General features: G+C 42.8%; 1 protein-coding gene and 1 long non-coding RNA gene across 2 annotated transcripts in view; one reads left to right on the top strand and one right to left on the bottom strand.

Annotated features, from left to right (window-relative positions):
* Window positions 1-3,400: 3,400 nt before the first annotated feature.
* On the bottom strand, window positions 3,401-5,538 carry LOC127932131 (uncharacterized). The gene is made up of 2 exons (XR_008144169.1): window positions 4,827-5,538; window positions 3,401-4,581 (listed from the first exon to the last, which is right to left on the bottom strand). It is a non-coding gene; the product is annotated as an uncharacterized LOC127932131 (long non-coding RNA).
* Window positions 5,539-10,546: 5,008 nt separating this feature from the next.
* Window positions 10,547-24,762, top strand: part of LOC118388263 (importin-9) — a 29,637-nt gene continuing 15,421 nt past the window's right edge. Inside the window, exons 1-10 of the mRNA XM_035777126.2 lie at window positions 10,547-10,762; window positions 13,185-13,246; window positions 13,413-13,499; window positions 13,636-13,837; window positions 13,950-14,245; window positions 14,360-14,460; window positions 14,672-14,730; window positions 23,002-23,153; window positions 24,119-24,217; window positions 24,407-24,513. Of these exons, the coding sequence (XP_035633019.1) occupies window positions 10,597-10,762; window positions 13,185-13,246; window positions 13,413-13,499; window positions 13,636-13,837; window positions 13,950-14,245; window positions 14,360-14,460; window positions 14,672-14,730; window positions 23,002-23,153; window positions 24,119-24,217; window positions 24,407-24,513 (1,331 nt within the window). The 5' untranslated portion in view covers window positions 10,547-10,596. The remainder of the gene's footprint in view (window positions 10,763-13,184; window positions 13,247-13,412; window positions 13,500-13,635; window positions 13,838-13,949; window positions 14,246-14,359; window positions 14,461-14,671; window positions 14,731-23,001; window positions 23,154-24,118; window positions 24,218-24,406; window positions 24,514-24,762) is intronic.

Here is a 24,762-nt window from a genome sequence, read left to right as displayed (position 1 = left end):
TGATCGAACATCTGACCTGAAAATAGCTGTGCTGCAACACTCTCCATCCAACCTGACAAAGCTTGAAAGGATCTGCAGAGAAGAATGGGAGAAACTCTGTAGCGTCATTCCCAAGACTCGAGGCTGTAATCGCTGCCAAAGGTGCTTCAACAAAGTACTGACTAAAGGGTCTGAATACTTATGTAAATGTAGTATTTCAGTGTTTTGTTTTTAATACATTTGCAAAAAATTCTAAAAACCTGTTTTTGCTTTGTCATTATGGGGTATTGTGTGTAGATTGATTAGGGGGGAAAACGATTTAACAATTTGAGAATATAACGTAACAAAATGTGGAAAAAGTCAAGAGTTCTGAATACTTTCCGAATGCACTGTATATACAGGTCAGTGCCAGTACCTTACTGGAGTGGATGAGGTGGGTTTATATGTGTAAAAAAAAAAAAAAAAAGTGGATGAACAGTGAGCTCCAAAAGAATTGTGACACTTCTGTTTTTGTTTTGGCTCTTTTGAAATTATACGAACAATGACTATGGTTAAAGTGCAGACTGTCAGCTTTGATTCGAGGGTATTTTCACCCATATTGGGTCAACCGTTTAGAATCTACAGCACTTTTTGTACATAGTCTACCCCCCCAGGGGACCAGAAGTATTGAGTCAAATTCACATAGATGTGTAGTAAAAAGTTAAATATTTGGTCCCATATTCATAGCACACAATGACTACACCAAGCTTGTGAAATTTGTTGGATGCATTTGCTGTTTGTTGAGTTTCAGAAATTAGTGGTAAATAATGTATTGTGTCCTTTTGGAGTAACTTTTATTGTAAATAAGAATAGAATATGTTTCTAAACACTTACATTAATGTGGATGCTACTATGATTACTGATAATCCTGAATTAATCGTGAATAATGATGGGTAAGAAAGTTACGGACACACAAATATCATACCCCCGAGACATGCTAACCTCTCACCATTACAATAACAGGAGAGGGTAGCATTTTGGAGGGGGGTAAATTATACACTTTTGGCCATCTCGTATCAAATCAAATTTTATTTGTCACATACACATGGTTAGCAGATGTTAATGCGAGTGTAGCGAAATGCTTGTGCTTCTAGTTCCGACAATGCAGTAATAACCAACAAGTAATCTAACTAACAATTCCAAAATGACTGTTTTATACACACAAGTGTAAGGGGATAAAGAATATGTACATAAAGATATATGAATGAGTGATGGTACAGAGCGGCACAGGCAAGATGCAGTAGGTGGTATCGAGTACAGTGTTTACATACTCATCTCATATGTATATAAAGTGGCAAAGTTAAAGTGGCTAGTGATACATGTATTACATAAAGATGCAGTAGATGATATAGAGTACAGTATATACGTATACATATGAGATGGATAATGTAGGGTATGTAAACATGACTGTAAGTCGCTTTGGATAAAAGCGTCTGCTAAATGGCATATATTATTATTATTATTATTAAACATTATATTAGGTAGCATTGTTTAAAGTGGCTAGTGATATATTTTACATAATTTCCCATCAATTCCCATTATTAAAGTGGCTGGAGTTGAGTCAGTGTGTTGGCAACAACCACTCAATGTTAGTGGTGGCTATTTAACAGTCTGATGGCCGTGAGATAGAAGCTGTTTTTCAGTCTCTCGGTCCCAGCTTTGATGCACCTGTACTGACCTCGCCTTCTGGATGATAGTGGGGTGAACAGGCAGTGGCTCGGGTGGTTGTTGTCCTGTTTGGGCAAGGCCCTTTCCTGTTTCAGCATGACAATAGCAAAAAGCGAGGTCCATACAGAAATGGTTATGTGGACACCTGCTCGTGGACCATCTCATTCGAAAATCATGGGCATTAATATGGAGTTGGTCCCCCTTTGCTGCTACAACAGCCTCCATTTTTCTGGAAAGGCTTTCCACTTAGATGTTGGAACATTGCTGCACGGACTTGCTTCCAATCAGCCACGAGCATTAGTGAGGTCAGGCACTAATGTTGGGCGATTAGGCCTGGCTTGCAGTCGAGCATCCAATTCATTCCAAAGGTGTTCAATGGGGTTGAGGTCAGGGCTCTGTGCAGGCCAGTGAAGTTCTTCAACACCAATCTCGACAAACCATTTCTGTATGGACCTCGCTTTTTGCTATTGTCATGCTGAAACAGGAAAGGGCCTTGCCCAAACTGTTGCCACAAAGTTGGAAGCACAGAATCGTCTAGAATGTCATTGTATGTTGTAGCGTTAAGATTTCCCTTCACTGGAACTAAGGGGCCTAGCCTGAACCATGAAAAACAGCCCCAGACCATTATTCCTCCACCAAACTTTACAGTTAGCACTATGCATTCAGGCAGGTAGCGTTCTCCTGGCATCTGCCAAACTCAGATTGTTGTTTGTTGGACTGCCAGATGCTGAAGTGTGATTCATCACTCCAGAGAATGCGTTTAGCGGCAAGCTTTACGCCACTCCAGCCGATGCTTGGCATTGCGCATGGTGATCTTAGGCTTGTGTGTGGCTGCTCAGCCATGGAAACCCATTTCATGAAGCTCCCGACAAACAGTTATTGTGCTAACGTTGCTTCCAGAGTAAGTTTGGAACTGTGAGTGTTGCAGTCAACGACAGACGATTTTTACGCTCTTCAGCACTGCTCTCCCATTCTGTGAGCTTGTGTGGCCTACTACTTCGCGGTGGAGCCATTGTTGCTCCGAAACGTTTGCATTCCACAATAGGAGCATTTACAGTTGATCATGACAGTTCTAGCAGGGCAGAAATTTGACAAACTGACTTGTTAAGGTGGAATCTTAGCACGGTACCAAGTTGAAAGTCACTGAGCTCTTCATTACGGCCATTCTACAGCCAATGTTATCTATGGAGATTGCATGGCTGTGAGCTCAATTTTATACGCCTGTCAGCAACAGGTGGCTGAATTAGCCGAAGCCACTAATTTGAAGGAGTGTCCACATACGTGTATTCCACAAAGTGAATTTATGCCACTATCTTGCTCACTCGTCATTATTCATGATTCATTCAGCATTATCCGTAATCATGGTATCATCCACATTAATGTATGTATAATTTATCATTTCAAATCCAATGGTAATATGCAATATACATGTAAACAGGAGTAATAGTGACCAGTAGCTGGATAAATGCTATTCGTAATGGCAATCAATGGACAGCAGCGTATTGGAATAATACATCTAATCACATTTTAGTCTACACTCTTTTCCAGAGCAACTTACAGTAGCAACTTGCATACATTTTCATACTGGTCCCCTGTGGGAATTGTACCCACAACCTTGGCATTGCAAGCACCATGCTCTACCAGCTGAGCCACACAGAACCCAATAAACATTTTAGCAGCAGTGTAGGTTGTCTGAGTGTGTAAAGACATTAGCCATTTTTCATTAACCTTTATTTAACTAGGCAAGTCAGTTAAGACAAATTCTCATTTTCAATGACAGCCTAGGAACAGTGGGTTAACTTCCTTGTTCAGGGGTAGAACGACAGATTTTTACCTCGTTAGCTCACGGATTCGATCTTGCAACCTTTCGGTTATTAGTTCAACACACTAACCACTAGGCTACCTGCCACCCCGCAACATTTAACAGTCTTAACGCCAGGGGATAGTCTGTTTTGTCTGAGCCTTGATGCACCGGTACCTCCTGCCGGACAAGAGCATGGAGAACTGTCCATGTCTTGGGTGGTTGGAGTCTTTGGCTATTTTTGGGGCCTTTCTCAGACATCGCCTGGCATGTATGTCCTGGATGGATGGATGGGAGATAGCCCCACAGTGATGCGCTGGGTGGTCCGCACCACCCTGTGTAGAGCTTTCCAGTTGCAGGTGGTGCAGTTGCCATATCAGATGGTGATACAATGGTGCAGATCAACAACCGTTTCCTGTAGTCCACGATCAGCTCCTTGGTCATCATGACGTTGAGGGAGAGAATGTTGTCCTGACAGTTCTCTGACCTTCGCCCCGTAGGCTGTCTCGTCGCTGTTGGTGATCAGGCCTACCACCATCGTGTCGTCAGCAAACTTGATGGAGTTGGAGTCGTGTGTGTGGCCACACACTTGTGGGGGGGAAAAAGGAGTACAGGAGGAGTACACAACTCTGCGGAGCCTCCATGTTGAAGGTCAGCATGGCAGAGGTGTTGTTGCCTATTCTCAACACCCACGGTTGGCCAGTCAGGAAGTACAGGATCCAGTTGCAGAGGGAGGTGTTCAGTCCCAGGGTCCCAAGCTTTGTGACGAGCTTGGAGGGCACTATGGTGTTGAACGCTGAGCAGGGAGCTTCCTGGTTACATCACTTACACTTATTCAATTATTTTAGTTCTGCAAACCTAGAAGGGCTAGTGGTGAGCGGTTAATTTTGGACCGTCTCTGAGACTAAGGCTCTCTCCGGAATTAATGTTGTATAGATGATCATCAATGGTGTGAGGCAGTTATCATCTGTTTGTCCAATCAGCTGTCAGCTTCAAAACAGGATCTGCAAACCTTGCATGTTGCCACAGTTTCATAAGATGGAACTGGGCAGTTATTCAGTAGCCTGACTTATTATAACTTTTAAAACGTAACTCTGTGGAAGATTAAAGTAGTCTTATTACTTGCCTGGTAATTACAAAGATTAAACAAAGGATTAAACAAAGAATATCACAGAGATTTGACCAGCTGAATAGTATTGCATTACTAGGCCAAGATTGCATCTAAAGAGACTTCATTTCCGGGTCTCCTTTTCTTCATCTACACTGATTTCAAAGAAATGTAGAGGTCACAGCAAATACCAGGTAGGCACAAGGCAGGTAACCAACACAATATGTTCACCTGTGTTCAGATTAATGCAGATGAACGAGATGGATGGATTTTAAACTATTGACATTCATTCCAGGTAATGTGTAAAGAATTATTTCGAAGTCCTGCCATCGCCGTCCATGCCACTGAGTCAAAGACAGTACAGTTAGAAAACAGTCACAAAGACCTTACTGTCACAATTAGATATTTCACCGGATGTATAAATGTGAAGCATCCGGTGTGATGAGACGAGAGGATGGAGCGAGATGGATTTTGGCAGACTTTCTGCAAATTCTCTCATCAATGAAACATTTAATCTCAATACAGTTTTCCGTTTCCAAAACAAGAGTCTGTTATGAATAGAGTGGACTAAGTTTGGTAGACTTTACCCTGTGCCAAAGTCATACAAAAAAGCGTTCTTTCGAAGCATTGCAAGGGCGAATTTAGTTCTTGCACACGCGCACTTCACAGAGTCGTCGTTCCCAAACAGAAATATGCAAATTATGCTAGAACGCGCCAATAGGATCTCGCTAACTCGTGCTTGGCTCTGCCACCTCCTTGCTTCTTCTGCCCACTATGATTTTTATGCTCCCACTGGAAACGACAGGCTCTGTCTCTGGTCTATCTTGAGTTAGTTATACAAATATTTGGTACACTATGAAGATAGGCTAAAACTGATTCTCCAATAGTAATCCCCGATCACACTTGTAGGCGATGTCATGGCGATGTTGGCAAGCAAGGCTCATGCGACGAAATACGTCAAAAGGTCTCTCGCGCCGAACTGCGCATGTGCATGCCTTCAAATCGAAGGTAGTCTTTCGACAGCTGTTTTTACGAAAAATAAAACGTGTCAGTTTGTCATTTTCACGAGGTTGGATTAATATGTTCAACTACTTAAGACATTGTCTCGAATCTAGGTTGTGCCTTTAGATTTCGAGAAAATTAACAACCAAGGACGAATTGTTCACTTCTGTCATTGACTTCTCAAACTCCAAACCCGTGTGGTCTGTTTCGTAAGCGTTCCCGGAAGTCTCGCGATGTTGCCCCTCTGGGTTTAGAAATTCTGTGACTGCGGTATAATAAGAACCAGTGGTGGGAAAAGTACCCAATTGTCATACTTCAGTAAAAGTATAGATACCTTGATAGGAAATGAATCAAGTAAAAGTGGAAGTCACCCAGTAAAATACTACTTGAGTAAAAGTCGAAAGTATTTAGTTGTAAATATACGTAAGTATCAAAAGTAAATGTAATTGCTAAAATATATTTAAGTACTAAAAGTGAAAGTATGAATAATTTCAAATTTCTTATATTCAGCAAACCAGACAGACAGCACAATTTTCTTGTTTTTTAAAAATTATTTACGGACAGCCAGGGGCACACTTCAACACTGAGAAATAATTGACTAACGAAGCATGTGTATTTAGTGAGTCCGCCAGATCAGAGGCAATACTTGATGTTCTCTCGATAAGTGCGTGAATTTGACAATTTTCCTGTCCTGCCAAGCATTCAAAATGTAACGAGTACTTTTGGGTGTCAGGGAAGATGTATGGAGTAAAAAGTACATTATTTTCTTTAGGAAATGTGGTAAAGTGAAAGTTGTCAAAAATATAAATGGTAAAGTAAAGAAAGTACAGATACCCCCAAAAAATGACATAAGTAGTACTTTAAAGTATTTTTACTAAAGTACTTTACACCACTGATAAGAATTGTCCATGCATTGGCGCGCTTCACGGGTGTTTCATCCTCCCAGGTGACTGTAGCGTGCTGCCCAGGGTTAGCGTCACGGCAGCAACATTAGTGTTCCTGCAACAACATTAACATTTCCGGTTTTCTGATTTAGCCTTCAAAATAAAAATGATGCAGTAAAACGCTATGTGTACGATACGAAATCAGTCATTTTTTTGCAGCTTTGCATAGTGTATAATTGAACAATTATGTTACAAAATTTTAAACTAAAGATAATTACTACTTTATATAAGATAAGGTGGCACACGTTGAGTAAATTAAAACCTTCTACAGACCCAACTGATCTTGTACTGGTCTGAATTCCCAGCAGCACTTTCTACTCCAACCATTCTATTGGTCCCAATTCAATACCCTGTAGGCCTACAAATTACACAATGGCTTATAGAGAGAATTATAATATGTGCTGATGTAAAAGTGGCATAGGGTCAGTGGGATTTATATATGGTATTATTTAATGTGGGACTTAGGTCTAAATACCCAGCAACACTTTGTATTATTCAGAGCCCAATGAAATGACACCCAATCAAAGAAAAGTTTATTGGTTGTGTACACAGAATTGCGGGCATTATCTCAGGTGCAGCGAAATGCTTGTGTTTATAGCTCCAACGGTGCAGTAATAATACCAAGAAAACAATACAAATAATACTAACATAATCCAAAGGTGAAAAGAAAGAAATTAAGAAATATCAGAAGGCGCAATCTTAAGAGTACGGTATATAAGTAAATGTTTATACTGATTTTTTTTAAAAACGAAACAAGCAACAATTTCAACGATGTTACTGAGTTACAGTTCATAGGAGGAAATCAGTCAACAGAAATAAATGAATTAGGCCCTAATTTATAGGTTTCGCATGACTGGGCAGGGGCGCAGCCATGGGTGGGCCTGGGGGGGCATAGGCCCACCCAATTGGGAGCCAGACCCAGTCAATCAGAATATGTTTTTATTCCCACGAAAGTGCTTTATTACAGACAGAAATACTCCTCAGTTTCATCAGCTGTCCGGGTGGCTGGTCTCCGAAGATCTCGCAGGCGAAGAAGGCGGATGTGGAGGTCCTGGGCTGACGTGGTTACACGTGGTCTGTGGTTGTGAGGCCAGTTGGACATACTGCCAAATTCTCTTTAACGACATTGGAGGCAGTTTATGGGAGAGAAATTAACATTAAATTAGTTAGGATGCTAATTGCATGCTCCTTCAAAACTTGAGACGTCTGTGGCATTGTGTTGTGTGACAAAACTGCACATTTTAGAGTGACCTTTTATTGTCCCCAGCACAAGGTGCACCTGTGTAATGATCATGCTGTTTAATCAGCTTCTTGAAATGTCACATCTGTCAGGTGGATGGATCATCTTGGCAAAGGAGAAATGCTCCCGAACAGGGATGTAAAAGCACATTTCTGCACAACATTTTTGTGCATATGGAACATTTCTGGCATCTTTTATTTCAACTCATGGAACATGGGACCAACACTGTACATGATGCGTTTATATTTTTGTTCAGTATATATAGACAGTATGGACAGTATATGAATAAAAAAGGTGTGTAAAGCAGTAGTTATCTAAGATGAGCCATGACTAGAATACAGTGCAGTGGGGCAAAAAAAGTATTTAGTCAGCCACCAATTGTGCAAGATCTCCCACTTAAAAATATGAGAGGCCTGTAATTTTCATCATAGGTACACTTCAACTTTGACAGACAAAATGAGAAAAAAAATCCAGAAAATCACATTGTAGGATTTTTTATGAATTTATTTGCAAATGATGGTGGAAAATAAGTATTTGGTCACCTACAAACAAGCAAGATTTCTAGCTCTCTAGCTCTACTTCTTCTTTAAGAGGCTCCTCTGTCCTCCACTCGTTACCTGTATTAATGGCACCTGTTTGAACTTGTTATCAGTATAAAAGACACCTGTCCACAACCTCAAACAGTCACACTCCAAACTCCACTATGGCCAAGACCAAAGAGCTGTCAAAGGACACCAGAAACAAAATTGTAGACCTGTACCAGGCAGGGAAGACTGAATCTGCAATAGGTAAGCAGCTTGGTTTGAAGAAATCAACTGTGGGAGCAACTATTAGGAAATGGAAGACATACAAGATCACTGATAATCTCCCTCGATCTGGGGCTCCACGCAAGATCTCACCCCGTGGGGTCAAAATGATCACAAGAACGGTGAGCAAAAATCCAGAACCACACAGGGGGACCTAGTGAATGACCTGCAGAGAGCAGGGACCAAAGTAACAAAGCCTACCATCAATAACACACTACGCCGCCAGGGACTCAAATCCTGCAGTGTCAGACGTGTCCCCCTGCTTAAGCCAGTACATGTCCAGGCCCGTCTGAAGTTTGCTATAGAGCATTTGGATGATCCAGAAGAAGATTGGGAGAATGTCATATGGTCTGTATGAAACCAAAATATAACTTTTTGGTAAAAACTCAACTCGTCATGTTTGGAGGACAAAGAATGCTGAGTTGCATCCAAAGAACACCATACCTACTGTGAAGGGGGGCTGTTTTCTGCAAAGGGACCAGGACGACTGATCCGTGTAAAGGAAAGAATGAATGGGGCCATGTATCGTGAGATTTTAAGTGAAAACCTCCTTCCATCAGCAAGGGCATTGAAGATGAAACGTGGCTGGGTCTTTCAGCATGACAATGATCAAACCCACCGCCCAGGCAACGAAGGAGTGGCTTCGTAAGAAGCATTTCAAGGTCCTGGAGTGGCCTAGCCAGTCTCCAGATCTCAACCCCATAGAAAATCTTTGGAGGGAGTTGAAAGTCTGTGCTGCCCAGCAACAGCCCCAAAACATCACTGCTCGAGAGGAGATCTGCATGGATGAAATACCAGCAACAGTGTGTGGAAACCTTGTGAAGACTTACAGAAAACGTTTGACCTCTGTGATTGCCAACAAAGGGTATATAACATAGAATTTTGTTATTGACCAAATACTTATTTTCCACCATAATTTGCCAATAAATTCATAAAAAATCCTACAATGTGATTTTCTGGATTTTCTCATTTTGTCTGCCATAGTTGAAGTGTACCTATGATGAAAATTACAGGCCTTTCTCATCTTTTTAAGTGGGAGAACTTGTACAATTGGTGGCTGACTAAATACTTTTTTGCCCCACTGTATGTAAACATTATGAAAGTGACCAGTATTCAATGACTCTATGTACAAAGGACAAAGCAGTATCTAAGGTGCAGGGTAGTGGTAGTCGGCTAGTAACAGTTACTAAGGTTCAGGGCAGGGCATTGGGCGGAGGCCGGCTAATTGTGAGTGTTTAACAGTCTGATGGCCTGGAGATAAATACTGTTTATCAGTCTCTCGGTCCCAGCTTTGATGCACCTGTACTGTCTCCTCCTTCTAGATGGTTAGCAGGGTTAACAGGTCGTGGCTCTGGTGGCTTAGCCAAATTTCTTCAGCCTCCTGAGGTTGAAGAGACGCTGCTGCGCCTTCACCACACTGTTTGTGTGAAGGGACCATTTCAGGTCATCAGTGATGTGCACACAGAGGAACTTGAAGCTTTTGACCCTCTCCACTGCGATTCTACAGACCCTACTGAGATCTTCCCCGCCCCACTTTTACATTGGCACAAAGAATTGTTTTTCCTGTACAGTGCTATATTTGTACCGTATAGTGCCCAGGCACCCCATTTTAAGCTGTTTGACCACAGTAAAAGGCCAGCAACACTCATTATTGTTCAGAGCCTCATGAAATGACACCATATAAATATTCTACAGACCCTACTGCTCCCTACCCTTCTTTTACATTGGCACAAGGAATCAATTGCATTGGAGGCATTTTGTTTTTTATATTGGAACATGTTTTAAAACCCAGATTTAATGCAAATGTCACTTAAATATTAACAAATATGAATCATTGTTACTGTTTAGACAATTATTTTACATACATCACGAATAAATATAGGTTGAACATATTCTACTATTACTTAGGGACTTTTATTTGGAACGTTTCAGAAATTACGTGACCCGGAAGTACTTTTTCCAATGTTGCAGACGAGATACTGATTTGCTCAGGCTGTGTGTGTGAAAACATGGCAGGCATGAGTGCAGCAGGTCCTGGGTCGGCTTCGGCTGATGGACCGGTTCAGCAAGGACTTAAAGAAGCCCTGATTGAGACGTTGACGGCTATCCTGTCCCCGGTTCAAGAAGTGCGAGCAGCCGCGGAGGAGCAAATAAAAGTGTTGGAAGTGACAGAGGGTAAGCATGGATGCTAGCATTGCGAGACCAGCTGATGAAGAGAGTGGAATGGCATGATAACTTCCATGCATATGGGCCTTTACGGAAAGATACATTCTAGCTAGCCAGCCAGCCACAGCATACAACACAATTTCTGTCATGTTACTTAATACTGTTAACGTTCGCTCGCTATGATAAAACAGAATATGTAGCTAACTAACTAGTTAAGATGTTCTCTCCTATTCAATTGGCTAGCAAGTGGCGCAAATTAATCCAGCTAGCTAACTTATTCCAACTAGCTAGTTAGCAGCTAGCTAGTTAGCTGACAGAAAAACCATGTGTGTGTGAAGCGCACTCTACCTCCATAATCCTTGCTTGCTTGTTAAACTTAGCAGCTTTTTGATTCCATTTTCTGTGAAGTATGTCAACACATGTGGTGGACCAATTCAATCAAGAAGACACTGCCTGAAATGAAAATGGCAATTTGACTAATACAAAGAGCTAGCAAGCTAGATGGGCTGACCGTATACAGCAGATAAGACGTTTCTTAGTTAACGTTAGCTAGCTAGTTACCAAATTACTTGTGTAATGTTATCTCGGGCCTTGCGTTCCACTTGTAATTACAGAAGAACATAGTGTTGATGAATCTATAATCAAAGCTCAAATCGTTTTAGGGTCGCTATAGCAACCATTCGATTTAGAATGTCACGTTTTCCCGCGAATATGATTCCGTAGTATTCCCGCCTTGCTGCTTCAAGCCTTTGTACACTGACATTAAATATTTGTATAACTAACCCTGTGCGGACATCATCAGTGGTTTTGACAACTTGTTTTAACAACAACGTATTGTTCCTTGTTCCCCTTTGAATAAATTAATTTTCCATCTGTCAAATACTGCACACGCCCTTTTACCCAATGCATGTTTAATGAATTATAGCTACCATATATAGTTATAATTCTAGACCTTCAGTTCCATACCATTGTTTAAATATTCCCCATGTAATGTTAATTGGGAGCTAACATGGCTGTCATAGAATGTTGAAGTGTCATGTATATGCATCATCATAATGCAGAAAGCGCATTGGCCCAATTCTAAATACATGGCTCTAGCTATACCTAGCTATATAGCAAAGTGTAGTAACTAGCTAGCTACCCAAAATCAGTTTGCCACTAATCCAAAGTACAGTGAGGGGTGAATATAGGGACAGTGTGTACAGTGCCTTTGTCTGTGGCGTTCCTCCAGCATGACAAAAAGGCTGATTGTGCAGGCTGTCTGTCGGGATCCACTGTAGTGTCACAGAAGCAAGAATGGGCCCGGCAGGCCTCTTTCTGAGGGAGGTACTCTATGTATAGCTAGAGCTGTCAGCACTAACATTGTCTCTTGGACTCTGATGTCACTCTCAGTTAAAGCTGGGATAGAGCGTGGCACATTGTAGGGATGAGGTTCTGAGTCTCACTGACTAGCCTAAAGCAGATTGGAAGAGTTTTTGGGTGGGAAGAGACGGTGCTTGTTGTAAATGCTTAATCGATGTAAGTGCTGAGCAATTAACCCCCCCCCCAAAATTTCAGTTTTTAAACAACAAATTGGCCGACTGTTCAATTATTTAAATTCCTTTTCATTGTTTTTTCCTCAATGTGCAGTCTCTGTAGAGATAAATCAGATCAAGCCCAAACTGTGCGATGTAGTAGGGAGTTGGAGTTTCCAACAGGCCAATATTTTACATAGTTTAGGGCATAACTTGGTAATTAACTACAATTACCATAATCCATTGCACGCCTACTTGTCCGGTCTGTGTGGAGCATGGAGCCGGAGAGAAGAACGTGTGATAGAGAGCAGTTGCTTCGCAGTATCTCTACCTGAAAATACATGATCTAAGTGATTGATAGTTGGTATTCAGCAGTCATAAAAGTATGCCTTATTTACTTTGATACAGTGATTTTGTCAGGCAGCATCTCTGTAGAGATGATCACTTGGAATGAAATAATAGTTGTCGAACAAATGACCATAACAACTGAAATATTTTATTGAAGTAAATGTGAATAAATTATGGTTAATAAGTGATAAGCAGTAATGGGCAGTCACTACCATCATGGGACTTTTAGTAATGGTTTTATTCAGTTACAGCATTCAACCCACCATGCGTAGTGCACTTAATGTAAAAAATATATATAATAATAATAATAACAATTGAAAACCGTGTTTAATATAATTAATCTGACCTCAAATCAATAATCACTCAGCACTAAATGTGATATTTTCCTTTTTTTTTTCTTCAAATCAAAGTCATAAATCCAATCATAAGAATATTTCTGACATTTTTTTCCTTGCATGCCCGTCATAGTTTCCGATATTGCACGTCATGTGAGGCTAATGTGATCTGATGATTGATGTGTTTTTGATGATCTGTCCACTATGTTGTTGTTGCTCCATTTGTGTTGGAAGAGTTTGGAGTCCACCTGGCGGAGCTAACTGTGGACCCTCGGGGAGCTCTGGCCATTCGTCAGGTTAGTAAGCAGAAACTGTCATTCTTCTTCTATTGTTCTTCTATTCTATCTCTAGAAGTATTCTTGCGCTCTAATTCTATGTCTATTGTGTATGTGAGACCACATCTCTTTATCTCCTTTACTCTACTATATCAATCAATTATACGTGTGTGTGTGTTTTGTCCAGTTGGCCTCAGTCATCCTTAAGCAGTATGTGGAGACCCACTGGTGTTCCCTATCTGAGAAGTTCAGACCCCCAGAGACCACAGACCGGGTAAGCAAAGCAACACGTCGTTCTTCCAACTAAACAAAATGTATCATTTTTGATGGCTGACTATTTGAAAATATTTTGAGAAAGAGGGGTTACAAAACCACTGATGCTGCCTAAAATCTCTCTTTCTCCTCTCCAGGCCAAGGCAGCCATCAGGGAGCTGTTGCCAGGAGGCCTGAGGGAGTCCATCAGTAAGGTGCGGTCCAGTGTGGCATATGCTGTGTCGGCCATTGCCCACTGGGACTGGCCCGAGGCCTGGCCTCAGCTCTTCACCATCCTCATGGACATGCTGGTCAGTGGCGACGTCAACGCAGTGCATGGGGCAATGAGGGTCCTCACAGGTACACGCACATCCCAAATGGACCCCTTTTCCTGTGCGCCGTTCCCACTCTTAACTGTTTGTATGCATGGATCTCAGTGTATTCACATAATTCTTCTGGCTTTTTCTCACAGAGTTTACCCGTGAGGTGACAGACACTCAGATGCCTCTGGTGGCTCCAGTGATCCTGCCTGAGATGTACAAGATCTTCTCCATGATGGAGATCTACAGCATCCGTACCCGCTCCAGAGCCGTGGAGATCTTCTCCACCTGTGCCAACCTGATCTGTGCGATAGAGGAGCTGGAGAAGGGAGCAGCCAAGGCCCTGATCTTCCCTGTGGTGCAGCAGTTCACTGAGGCGTTCATTCTGGCCCTGCAGATGCCTGATGGACCCTCCTCAGACAGCGGCCTCAAGATGGAGGTCCTCAAGGTGAGAAGATTACCACAATGATTTATATGCTAGATGAGGTTGGCCTTATGGGTTCTGTAGGTCAGATGTTATAGGTTGTCCTGATCCAACCTTCTTTTCACCTATCTTCGCCAGGCCGTGACAGCTCTAGTGAAGAACTTCCCTAAACCCATGGTGTCGTCCATGCAGCAGATCCTGCCCATCGTCTGGAACACCCTGACAGAGAGTGCCGCTTTATATCCTTCACACTGCTGCAACCATGTCCTCTCCACTTTCATATTACGTTAGCTCAATGTCTATTAATTCCCATAGCTTTGGTTCATATCTGTCAATAATGATTGGCAATGTTCCTCTTGGAATGTGACCTATTCACCTAACTGTAGAGGGTGATCAGGTAAACACTGGTCTATGTCCTGAAAATGGGGTTTTCCTTAACCAGTTGTGCACTTATGTCAGAACAGAGGTCAACTACACAGAGGAGGTAGACGATCCAATTGACTCTGATGGTGAGTGCAACCTTAGTCTTGTTCTTATTTTCATGCATTTAGATCACTTGTTATTGTTCATAATTAATTGAACTTTTAAAATGATTAAATCAATGTTACATGGGCTGATCTAGAACATACAGTAAGTAGATGGATATAGAAAGCATTATAACATACAGTAGCTATAGATAGTAGTATAGAACATAGTCAGCTATTACTATATAATTTCCTCAAGTCCTCTAGATCGTGTGTGTGCAGTGCATTCGTAAAGTATTCAGACCGCTTGAATTTTTCCAAATTTTGTTACAACCTTATTCTTCAATGAATTTTTAAAAATCCTCATCAATCTACACACAATACCCCATGATGACACGGCGAAAACAGGTTTATAGACATTTGAGTGAATGTATTAAAAACAGATACATAATTTACATAAGTGAAAGATTAGTGGAATCTGTGTGGGTAGCTGGACAGGTAGGATGACTGACAGTGAAGGTGAGCAGGTGGTCACGGGTCAGGTGACAGAGGAATGGATGAGACTGAGGCAGGAATTCCTTTAACCATAAAGTGGTATATTTACTGAGTAGTCTGTGCTGCATCACAAAGGAAACAAATAACATGTATCCGATCAAATTCATCATCACAAAGATCATATCATAACAATCATTCATGATTAACATAATTAGGGAATTCAACAATCCAGTTCATTAAGAAGTCAATAGTAATCATCTGTGAGTCATATAGGCTCGTAACTATTTATCATAAATCATGAAAGAATGCAAACGGTGAATGGTTATTCAATCTATAATCCCCATAAGTTTGATATCAAAGTCAATCAGTTAGCAAATAATGACGTTTCTCATTTCACCCTTTCAATTGTCTTCATGTGTACATGTAATTAATTGCATTACATATTAACCATATCTATTGCATAATTGGCCTATGAGGATCCGTAGGGCCGTGATCATTGACAATTCACATTACACAATATGTTTGAAGCGTGCACTCCAAGCCACGCTCTGCGGTTATAACTATAAACAATAACAGATGGCCCCCGATCGCAACAGATAGTTCAGATGAAAGGTAGCAGAATCGGTGGACTTACATGGATTCATGGACGCACATAACTTAAGGAAGAAAAAGCTGCGAGATCAGGCGACGACGTTTTCCTCCTTTTTATGGGGATGAGACCTGTCGGTCATTGCCACCTGACCTAATTAAAGCGCCCCTGGCCAAGCTGAGTAAGTGGCCATGAATTAAATTATTATTCCACCAACTCCATGGGCCTTTTCTACAATAAGTATTCTTAAATTCTTAAATGTCGGCTGGCAACCTTGCGAAGAGCGGAAAACTTAAGGAAACTTTGTAGGAAGAAGGTACACTCAAGAACACGGTTCTATAAAAACCCCTTTAAGTTTGTCAAAGATCTCTTCGCAAAGGAAAAGTGCGGAATCCTAAAAACTCCAAAGCCTGAACTGGAAGAACATCTGGAAAAGTTCCACCAGGACATGAAAAGGCATGAGCAGATAGTCATCCCACATGTCATCCCACCTATTCAACCACCAGAATTGAATCTGGACACTGACCCTCAAATGGAGGGAAGTAGAGAACGTTGTCCGAAGAGCAAGAGCGGCCTCTGCTCCTGGGCCTAATGGAGTACCATACAAGCTTTACAAGAACGCCCCAGATGTTCTACGCTTTATTTGGAGGCTCATGAGGATAGTGTGGCAGAAGGAAATAATACCAAAGGCATGGCGAAGGGCTGGTGGTGTGCTAATCCCGAAAGAGAAGGATGCGACAGACATCAGTCAATTCCGACCAATCTCCCTTCTCAACGTCGAAGGGAAGATCTTTTTCAGTATAATAGCACAGAGGCTGTCCACTTATCTGGAAAGGAACAAGTACATTGATACATCTGTACAGAAAGCAGGCATTCCTGGTTTCTCTGGTTGCCTGGAACATACTAGTATGATTTGGCACCAGATCCAAACAGCTACGAAGGACAAGAGAGACCTCTATGTCATCTTCCTCAACCTGGCCAATGCCTTTGGCTCAGTTCCCCATGAACTCCTCTGGGAATCCTTCAACATTTTCCACGTACCAGAACCCATCACTACACTGGTAAAGGCCTATTTCCAAGACCTGCAATTGTGTTTCACAACACCTGACTTCACAACAACATGGCAGAGCTTGGAAGTAGGCATAATGGCAGGCTGTACAATGTTTCCTCTGGCCTTCACTATGGCCATGGAAGTCATCATCAGGGCATCGAGATGGGTGGTCGGCTGTGAGAGAACTAAGGAAGGGCTCCGTCTCCCACCTATCCGAGCATACATGGATGACATGACTACACTGACCACCACTGCAGCATGCACCAGGCGGCTACTTGCAAAACTGCAGGATAACATCAAGTGGGCCCGGATGAAAATCAAGCCAAGCAAATCTCGAAGCATCTCCATAGTCAAGGGACAGCTTAAAGATGTGAGGTTCTGCATTGGAGATGATCCGATACCAACGGTGTCTGAGCAACCCATCAAGAGCCTGGGTAGATGGTACAACGAAAGCCTCCGGGATAAAGATCAAGTGCAGCAAGTAAGGCAGGACATCGCCAACGGTCTTGAGAACATCAACAAGACCCTACTGCCTGGGAGGCTCAAGCTTTGGTGCCTACAGTTTGGACTTCTCCCCCGGGTAATGTGGCCACTCACCGTCTATGAGGTCCCAATAACAACAGTGGAGAAGATGGAGCGAACCATTACCTCATACATGAAGAAATGGCTGGGTGTCCCACGATGCCTGAGTAACATCGGCCTCTATGGCAAAGGGTTCCTTGAACTACCTCTTACAAGTCTAACGGAGGAGTACAAGTGCTCTAAAGTAAGACTTCAGATGACATTGAAGGACTCCAAAGACCAGACCATTAGCAAGGCTGCACCTCCCCTACAAACTGGACGGAAATGGACATCATCCAAGGCTGTGCAGCAAGCAACATCAGCCCTGAGACACCAAGACGTTGTGGGGAATATCCAGCATGGAAGAGGAGGCTTTGGCCTGGCAGCAAGCAAACCAATGTTCCATAAGGCAACAACATCTGAACGCAGGAAGCTGGTGGTCGAGGAGGTGCGCAGACAGGAGGAGACTGCAAGAAGTGCAAAGGCTGTCTCTCTTGCTAAACAAGGGCAATGGACGCGGTGGGAAGGCCTGGAGAGGAGAAAGATCAACTGGAGTGAGCTTTGGCAAATGGAGGCAAGCAACATCAGCTTCATCATAAGAGCTGTTTATGATGTGCTTCCATCACCAAAAAATCTACATCAATGGTATGGCGAGGACTCGACCTGCCCCCTCTGCCCAGCTCCAGCGACTCTCAGGCATATAATGACAGGTTGCAAGACCAGCCTCTCACAAGGCCGCTACACCTGGAGGCACAATCAGGTCCTCAAGAGCCTGGCTGCAGCACTTGAGACCAAGAGGAGTGCAACCAATTCATTACCTCCAAAAACAAGCAATCCCGTCAAAACAACAACATTCATCCGGGAGGGACAGAAAAGGCCCAAGTATCCTCCTACAAAGCCAGAAACTGAACACCTAGCCATGGCCCGGGACTGGAAGATGCTTGTCGATATTGGCCAGCAACTCATTTTTCCACCTGAGATTGCTTCTACCAACCTTAGGCCAAACATGGTACTCTGGTCCCCTTCACGAAAGGCTGTATACATCATAGAGCTCACAGTCCCGTGGGAAAACCCTGTTGAAGAGGCCTACGAGCGTAAGAAACTGCGTTACACAGAGTTGGCAGCAGATGCAACTCAGCGTGGCTGGAATGCAAAGGTCTGGCCAGTTGAAGTGGGATGCAGAGGATTCGTGGCTTCTTCCATCAGGTTGCTGAAAGAACTTGGAATCCATGGGCAGGCTCTGCGGCAGACCGTCAGAGCAGATTCTCAAGCAGCTGAAAGAGGCAGCCAGTGGATCTGGATCAAACGGAAGGACCCTTGCTGGGCTATAACTTCATGACCCCCCCACCCCCACCTGAGAACCCAATTCAGATCCCTCCAACTTGAGGTGGGCATTTGAGGTATGCGGTCAGCTGTATGGCTGGCTCAGGGAAGAGGACGCCCCTGCCTTGCATAGTCCCATGGGACATCTTAATTGGGCATGGGACACAAGCTAAGGCTTGATTACCCTTTAACTGGCCACCTTTGATGAGGGTGTTTAGTGATTTTAAAGGCCGAAACACCCACTGATTCGAAGGCACACTACTGAGGATGTGTCCCAAAATTGACATCTTACCCCAGTCTAAGAAATAAACCTCCCATGCCACTCTGTCAACATCACAGCAAATCTCATGTGAGTGCATTCCATCTATTGGCACAATGGACAGTTTTTAACATCTCGTCCCGTGTTTTATGATTCAGACACTTTGCTATGACACTCGAAATTGAGTCCTATTTCCATTGATCATCCTTGAGATGTTTCTACTTGATTGGAGTCCACTTGTGGTAAGTTCAATTGATTGGACATGATTTGGAAAGGCACACACCTGTCTATATAAGGTCCCACAGTTGACAGTGCACGTCAGAGCAATAACCAAGCCATGAGGTTGAAGGAATTGTCCGTGGAGCTCTGAGACAGGTCGTGTCGAGGCACTGATCTGCGGAAGGGTACCAAAACATTTCTGCAGCATTGCAGGTCCCTAAGAACACAGTGGCCTCCATCATTCTTAAATGGAAGAGATTTGGAACCACCAAGACTTTTCCTAGAGCTGGCCACTTGGCCAAACTGAGCAAACGGAGGAGAAGGGTCTTGGTCAGGGAGGTGAGCTCTGATAGAGTTCCTCTGTGGAGATGGTTGTCCTTCTGGAAGCTTCTCCCATCTCTGCAGCACTCCACCAATCAGGCCTTTATGGTAGAGTAGCCAGACGGAAGCCACTCCTCACTAAAAGGCACATGACAGCCCACTTGTAGTTTGCCAAAAGTCACCTAAAGGACTCTCAGACCATGCGAAACAAGATTTTCTGGTCTGATGAAACCAAAATTGAACTATTTGACCTGAATGCCAAGTGTCACATCTGGAGGAAACCTGGAACCTCCCTATGGTGAAGCATGGTGGTGGTAGCATCATGCTGTGGGGATGTTTTTCAGCGTCGGGGACTGGGAGACGAGTCCGGATTGAGGGAAAGATGAACAGAGGGAAAGATGAACAGAGCAAAGTACAGAGAGGTCCTTGATGAAATCCTGCTCTAGAGCACTCAGGACCTCAGACTTGGGTGAAAGTTGACCTTCCAATAGGACAGTGACCCTAAGTACACAGCCAAAACAATGCAGGAGAGGCTTTGGGACAAGTCTCTGAATGTCCTTGAGTGACCTAGCCAGAGTGCGAACTTGAACCCATTTGAACATCCCTGGAAGACCTGAAAATAGCTGTGCTGCAACACTCCCCATCCAACCTGACAAAGCTTGAGAGGATCTGCAGAGAAGAATGGCAGAAACTCTCCAAATACAGGTGTGGCAAGCTTGTAGCGTCATACCCAAGAAGACTTGAGGCTGTAATCGCTGCTAAAGGTTCTTCAACAAAGTACTGAGTTAAGGGTCTGAATACTGATGTAAATGTAATATTTCAGTTTTTTATTTTTAATACTTTTTCACACTTCTAAAAACCTATTTTTGTTTTGTCATTATGGGGTATTGTGTGTAGATTGATATGGGCTAAAATAATTTAATCAATTTTTGATGAAGGCTGTAACGTAACAGAATGTAGAAAAAGTCTAGGTGTGTGTGTGTGTGTGTGCGCGTGTGCAGTACCAGTCAAAAGTTTGGACGCCTACTCATTCCAGGGTTTTTATTTTTACTCTTTTCTACGTTGTAGAATAGTGGTGAAGACACAAACTATGGAACAACACATATGGAATTATGTAGTAACCAAATAAATGTTAATCCAAATATATTTAACATGTTTGATTCTTCAAAGTAGCCACCCTTTGTCATGATGACAGCTTTGCGCACTCTTGGCATTCTCTCCACCAGCTTCACCTGGAATGCTTTTCCAACATTCTTGAAGGAGTTCCCACATATGCAAATCAAATTGTATTTGTCACATACACATGGTTAGCAGATGTTAATGCGAGTGTAGCGAAATGCTTGTGCTTCTAGTTCCGACAACGCAGTAATAACCAACAAGTAATCTAGCTAACAATTCCAAAACTACGACCTTATAGACACAAGTGTAAGGGGATAAAGAATATGTACATAAAGATATATGAATGAGTGATGGTACAGAGCGGCATAGGCAAGATGCAGTAGATGGTATTGAGTGCAGTATATACATATGAGATGAGTATGTAAACAAAGTGGCATAGTTAGCGGCTAGTGATACATGTATTACATAAAGATGCAGTAGATGATATAGAGTACAGTATATATGTATACATATGAGATGAATAATGTAGGGTATGTAAACATTATATTAGGTAGCATTATTTAAAGTGGCTAGTGATATATATATTTTACATAATTTCCCATCAATTCCCATTATTAATGTGGCTGGAGTTGAGTCTGTGTTGGCAGCAGCCACTCAATGTTAGTGGTGGCTGTTTAACAGTCTGATGGCCTTGAGATAAAAGCTGTTTTTCAGTCTCTCGGTCCCAGCTTTGATGCACCTGTACTGACCTCGCCTTCTGGATGATAGCGGGGTGAATAGACAGTGGCTCGGGTGGTTGTTGTCCTTGATGATCTTTATGGCCTTCCTGTAACATCGGGTGGTGTAGGTGTCCTGGAGGGCAGGTAGTTTGTCCCCGGTGATGCGTTGTGCAGACCTCACTACCCTCTGGAGAGCCTTACGGTTGTGGGCGGAGCAGTTGCCGTACCAGGCGGTGATACAGCCCGACAGGATGCTCTCGATTGTGCATCTGTAGAAGTGCTGAGCACTTGTTGGAAGCTTTTCCTTCACTCTGCGGTCAACTCATGCCAAACCATCACAATTGGGTTGAGGTTGGGTGATTGTGGAGGCCAGGTCATCTCATGCAGCACTCCATCACTCTCCTTGGTCGAATAGCCATTAGACAGCCTGGGGGTGTTTTTGGAGTCATTGTATTGTTGAAAAACAAATGCTAGTCCCACTAAGCTCAAACCAGATGGGATGGCGTATCGCTGTGGTAGCCATGCTGGTTACGTGTGCCTTGAATTCTAAATAAATCACAGATGATGTCACCAGCAAAGAACAATCACGGTGGGAACCACACATGCGTAGATCATCCGTTCACCTACTCTCTGTCTCACAAAGCCATAGCGGTTGGAACCAAAAATCTCAAAATTGGACTCATCAGACCAAAGGACAATTTCCACCGGTCTAATGTCCATTGCTCGTTTTTCTTGGCCCAAGCAAGTCTCTTCTTTGTGTCCTTTAGTAGTGGTTTCTTTGCAGCAATTCGACCATGAAGGCCTGATTTCACGCAGTCTCCTCTGAACAGTCGATGTTGAGACGTGTCTGTTACTTGAGCTCTGTGAAGCATTTATTTGAGCTGCAATAGGAGGTGCAGTTAACTCTAATGAACTTATCCTATGCAGCAGAGGTCACTCTGGGTCTTCCTTTCATGTGGCGGTCCTCATGAGAGGCATTTTCATCATAGCTCTTGATGGTTTTTGCGACTGCACTTGAATAAATGTTCAAAGTTCTTTAATTTTCCGCATTGACTGACCTTCATGTCTTAAAGTAATGATGGGCTTTCGTTTCTCTTTGCTTATTTGAGCTGTTCTTGCCATAATATCTACTTGGTCTTTTACCAAATAGGTCAATCTTCTGTATTTCACCCCTACCTCGTCACAAGAACTGATTGGCTCAAATGCATTTAGAAGGAAATAAAAACTACAAATGAACTTTTAACAGGGCACAACTGTTAATTGAAATGCATTCCAGGTCACTACCTCATGAAGCTGGTTGAGAAAATGCCAAAAGTGTGCAAAGCTGTCATTAAGGCAAAGGGTGGCTACTTTGAAGAATCTATTTTTTGGGGTCACTACATGATTCTATTTGTGTTATTTCATAGTTTTGAATACTTCACTGTTATTCAACAATGTAGAAAATAGCCAAAATAAAGAAAAACCCTTGAATGAGTATGTGTGTTCAATCTTTTGACTGGTATTCTATATGCATGCGTATGTGCCATTTTAAGAAACATTTTTAGCCAAAGCTACTAAGTCATCATTGTATACATTTTACATACGGAGGGTTCCGGAAATCAAACCAATTATTCTGGCATTGAAAGTGCCATGGTCTGCCAACTGTGCGTTTTTCTTCCAGGTGAGGTTCTGGGCTTTGAGAACCTGGTGTTTAGCATCTTTGAGTTTGTTCACACTTTGCTGGAGAACAGCAAGTTCAAGAGCACAGTGAAGAAGGCTCTTCCTGAGCTGATCTACTACATCATCCTCTACATGCAGATCACGGAGGATCAGGTACACACTCCCTCACTCCTGTGTATGTGTGAGAGAGACCGTTTTTTTTTTAATGGTGCTGAGTCTGATGCAGGGTTCGCACAAGGTGCTTGAGATGTTTTAAATTTGTTGGTACTTAAAAAGTACTTGATTTCAAATGTGAGGAGAACAGAAAATGATTTAATATGAAAAACATTAGAACAATGTTTTGGTCTTACAAATTAATTTCCAGGCAGACGACCAAGTTTTATTTCCTCAATAGTTTCACGCTCTGGTTGCCAGACGAGCATTGGTGAGTCAGCCCTGAAGGGGGGAAAGACAATGCTGCATCATGCACTAGCGCCAATTCTACATTGATTTTTCTCTCCAGAGCCTTTTTGCCTCAATCAAGGGGCGCCTGTGATAATCCGCTTTATCAAGAGGCAGCTGTGCTCCTGCCGTTCTGGAGGCTGTTCACGTGCTGTTTTCCTCACACAGCCCACCAGCTCTTCTGCCGAACCAGTGACACTAAAGCTGCCAGTTGGAATGAAGTCGCTTTTTCGTAGCTATTAATTAGTAGACCCCCAAATACAAAATAAAAATACAATATAGTCATTTAAGCTGGAATTGTGTAGTAATGTGAATAGGAAATGTGTGTTCACCATTGCAAAACTCTGCTCATCTCTACTCAAATTACAACGTTAGTACTGACTTACCACTCGTGTATTTAGTAAATAACTAGTGAATGCCTATTATTGATTAAAACTTGTAAGGTAGTGATGAATAGTACGTGTTTTTTTTTCAAGATGTTGTGGAGATATACTGCCATCTGGTGACGACTACGAACAATTGCGTAAAAGGAATTATTACAAATTGATGGACTTTGAAAATAAATGTTGGTGCTTGAAAAAGTACTAAAGTCCTTGAATTTGATTTGCCACTGTCTTTACAAACCCATTTGATGTCATGGTTGTATGTGTTCCTCATCACTAGTCGTGTATCTGTAGATCAAGGTGTGGACGGCCAACCCCCAGCAGTTTGTGGAGGACGAGGATGACGACACCTTCTCCTACTCCGTCAGGATCTCAGCCCAGGACCTGCTGCTGGTGAGTACCTCAGTCTGTAGGCAAAGCTCATATAGCACCCTATTCCCCATATAGTGCACTACCTTTGAGGTGTGTGTGTGTGAACCCCATAGTTTCACTCCACAGTTACTTCTGCATGTTTACGTTCTGGTCAATGTGACCTTTCTGGAGAGAAGATTTCTCACTCCAACCTTCCTCCTCTTTCAATAGGCTGTGGCGACAGAGTTCCAGAATGAGAGTGCGGCAGCGTTGGCTGCAGCAGCAACAAGGCACCTGCAGGATGCCGAGCAGGCCAAGAACAGTGGCAATGAGCACTGGTGAGGACCACACACCGGCTGCATGACATGGCAAAGTGGATGCCTCTTAATTAATAGTCCTTGTCTCCTGTTTGTCCTCGGCGTAGAACTGAAAACACGCGTTAGGTGAAAGCAATATGGATCCTTTCAGGAATTTCCTTAATCTGTCCAGGTATTTTTGTCAGTGCAGACGGAAAACAAGGTGAAGAGATTACTTTCGACCTGTGTTCCCGCGTTCTGCTCCCCTGGGACTGCCCCGCAGAAGAAATA

This window comes from Oncorhynchus keta, chromosome 10 (genome assembly GCF_023373465.1).
Source record: "Oncorhynchus keta strain PuntledgeMale-10-30-2019 chromosome 10, Oket_V2, whole genome shotgun sequence".
Lineage (NCBI taxonomy): Eukaryota > Metazoa > Chordata > Actinopteri > Salmoniformes > Salmonidae > Oncorhynchus > Oncorhynchus keta.
The sequence above is the reverse complement of the archived record's forward strand: the minus strand, read 5'-3'. Positions and strand labels throughout refer to the sequence as shown.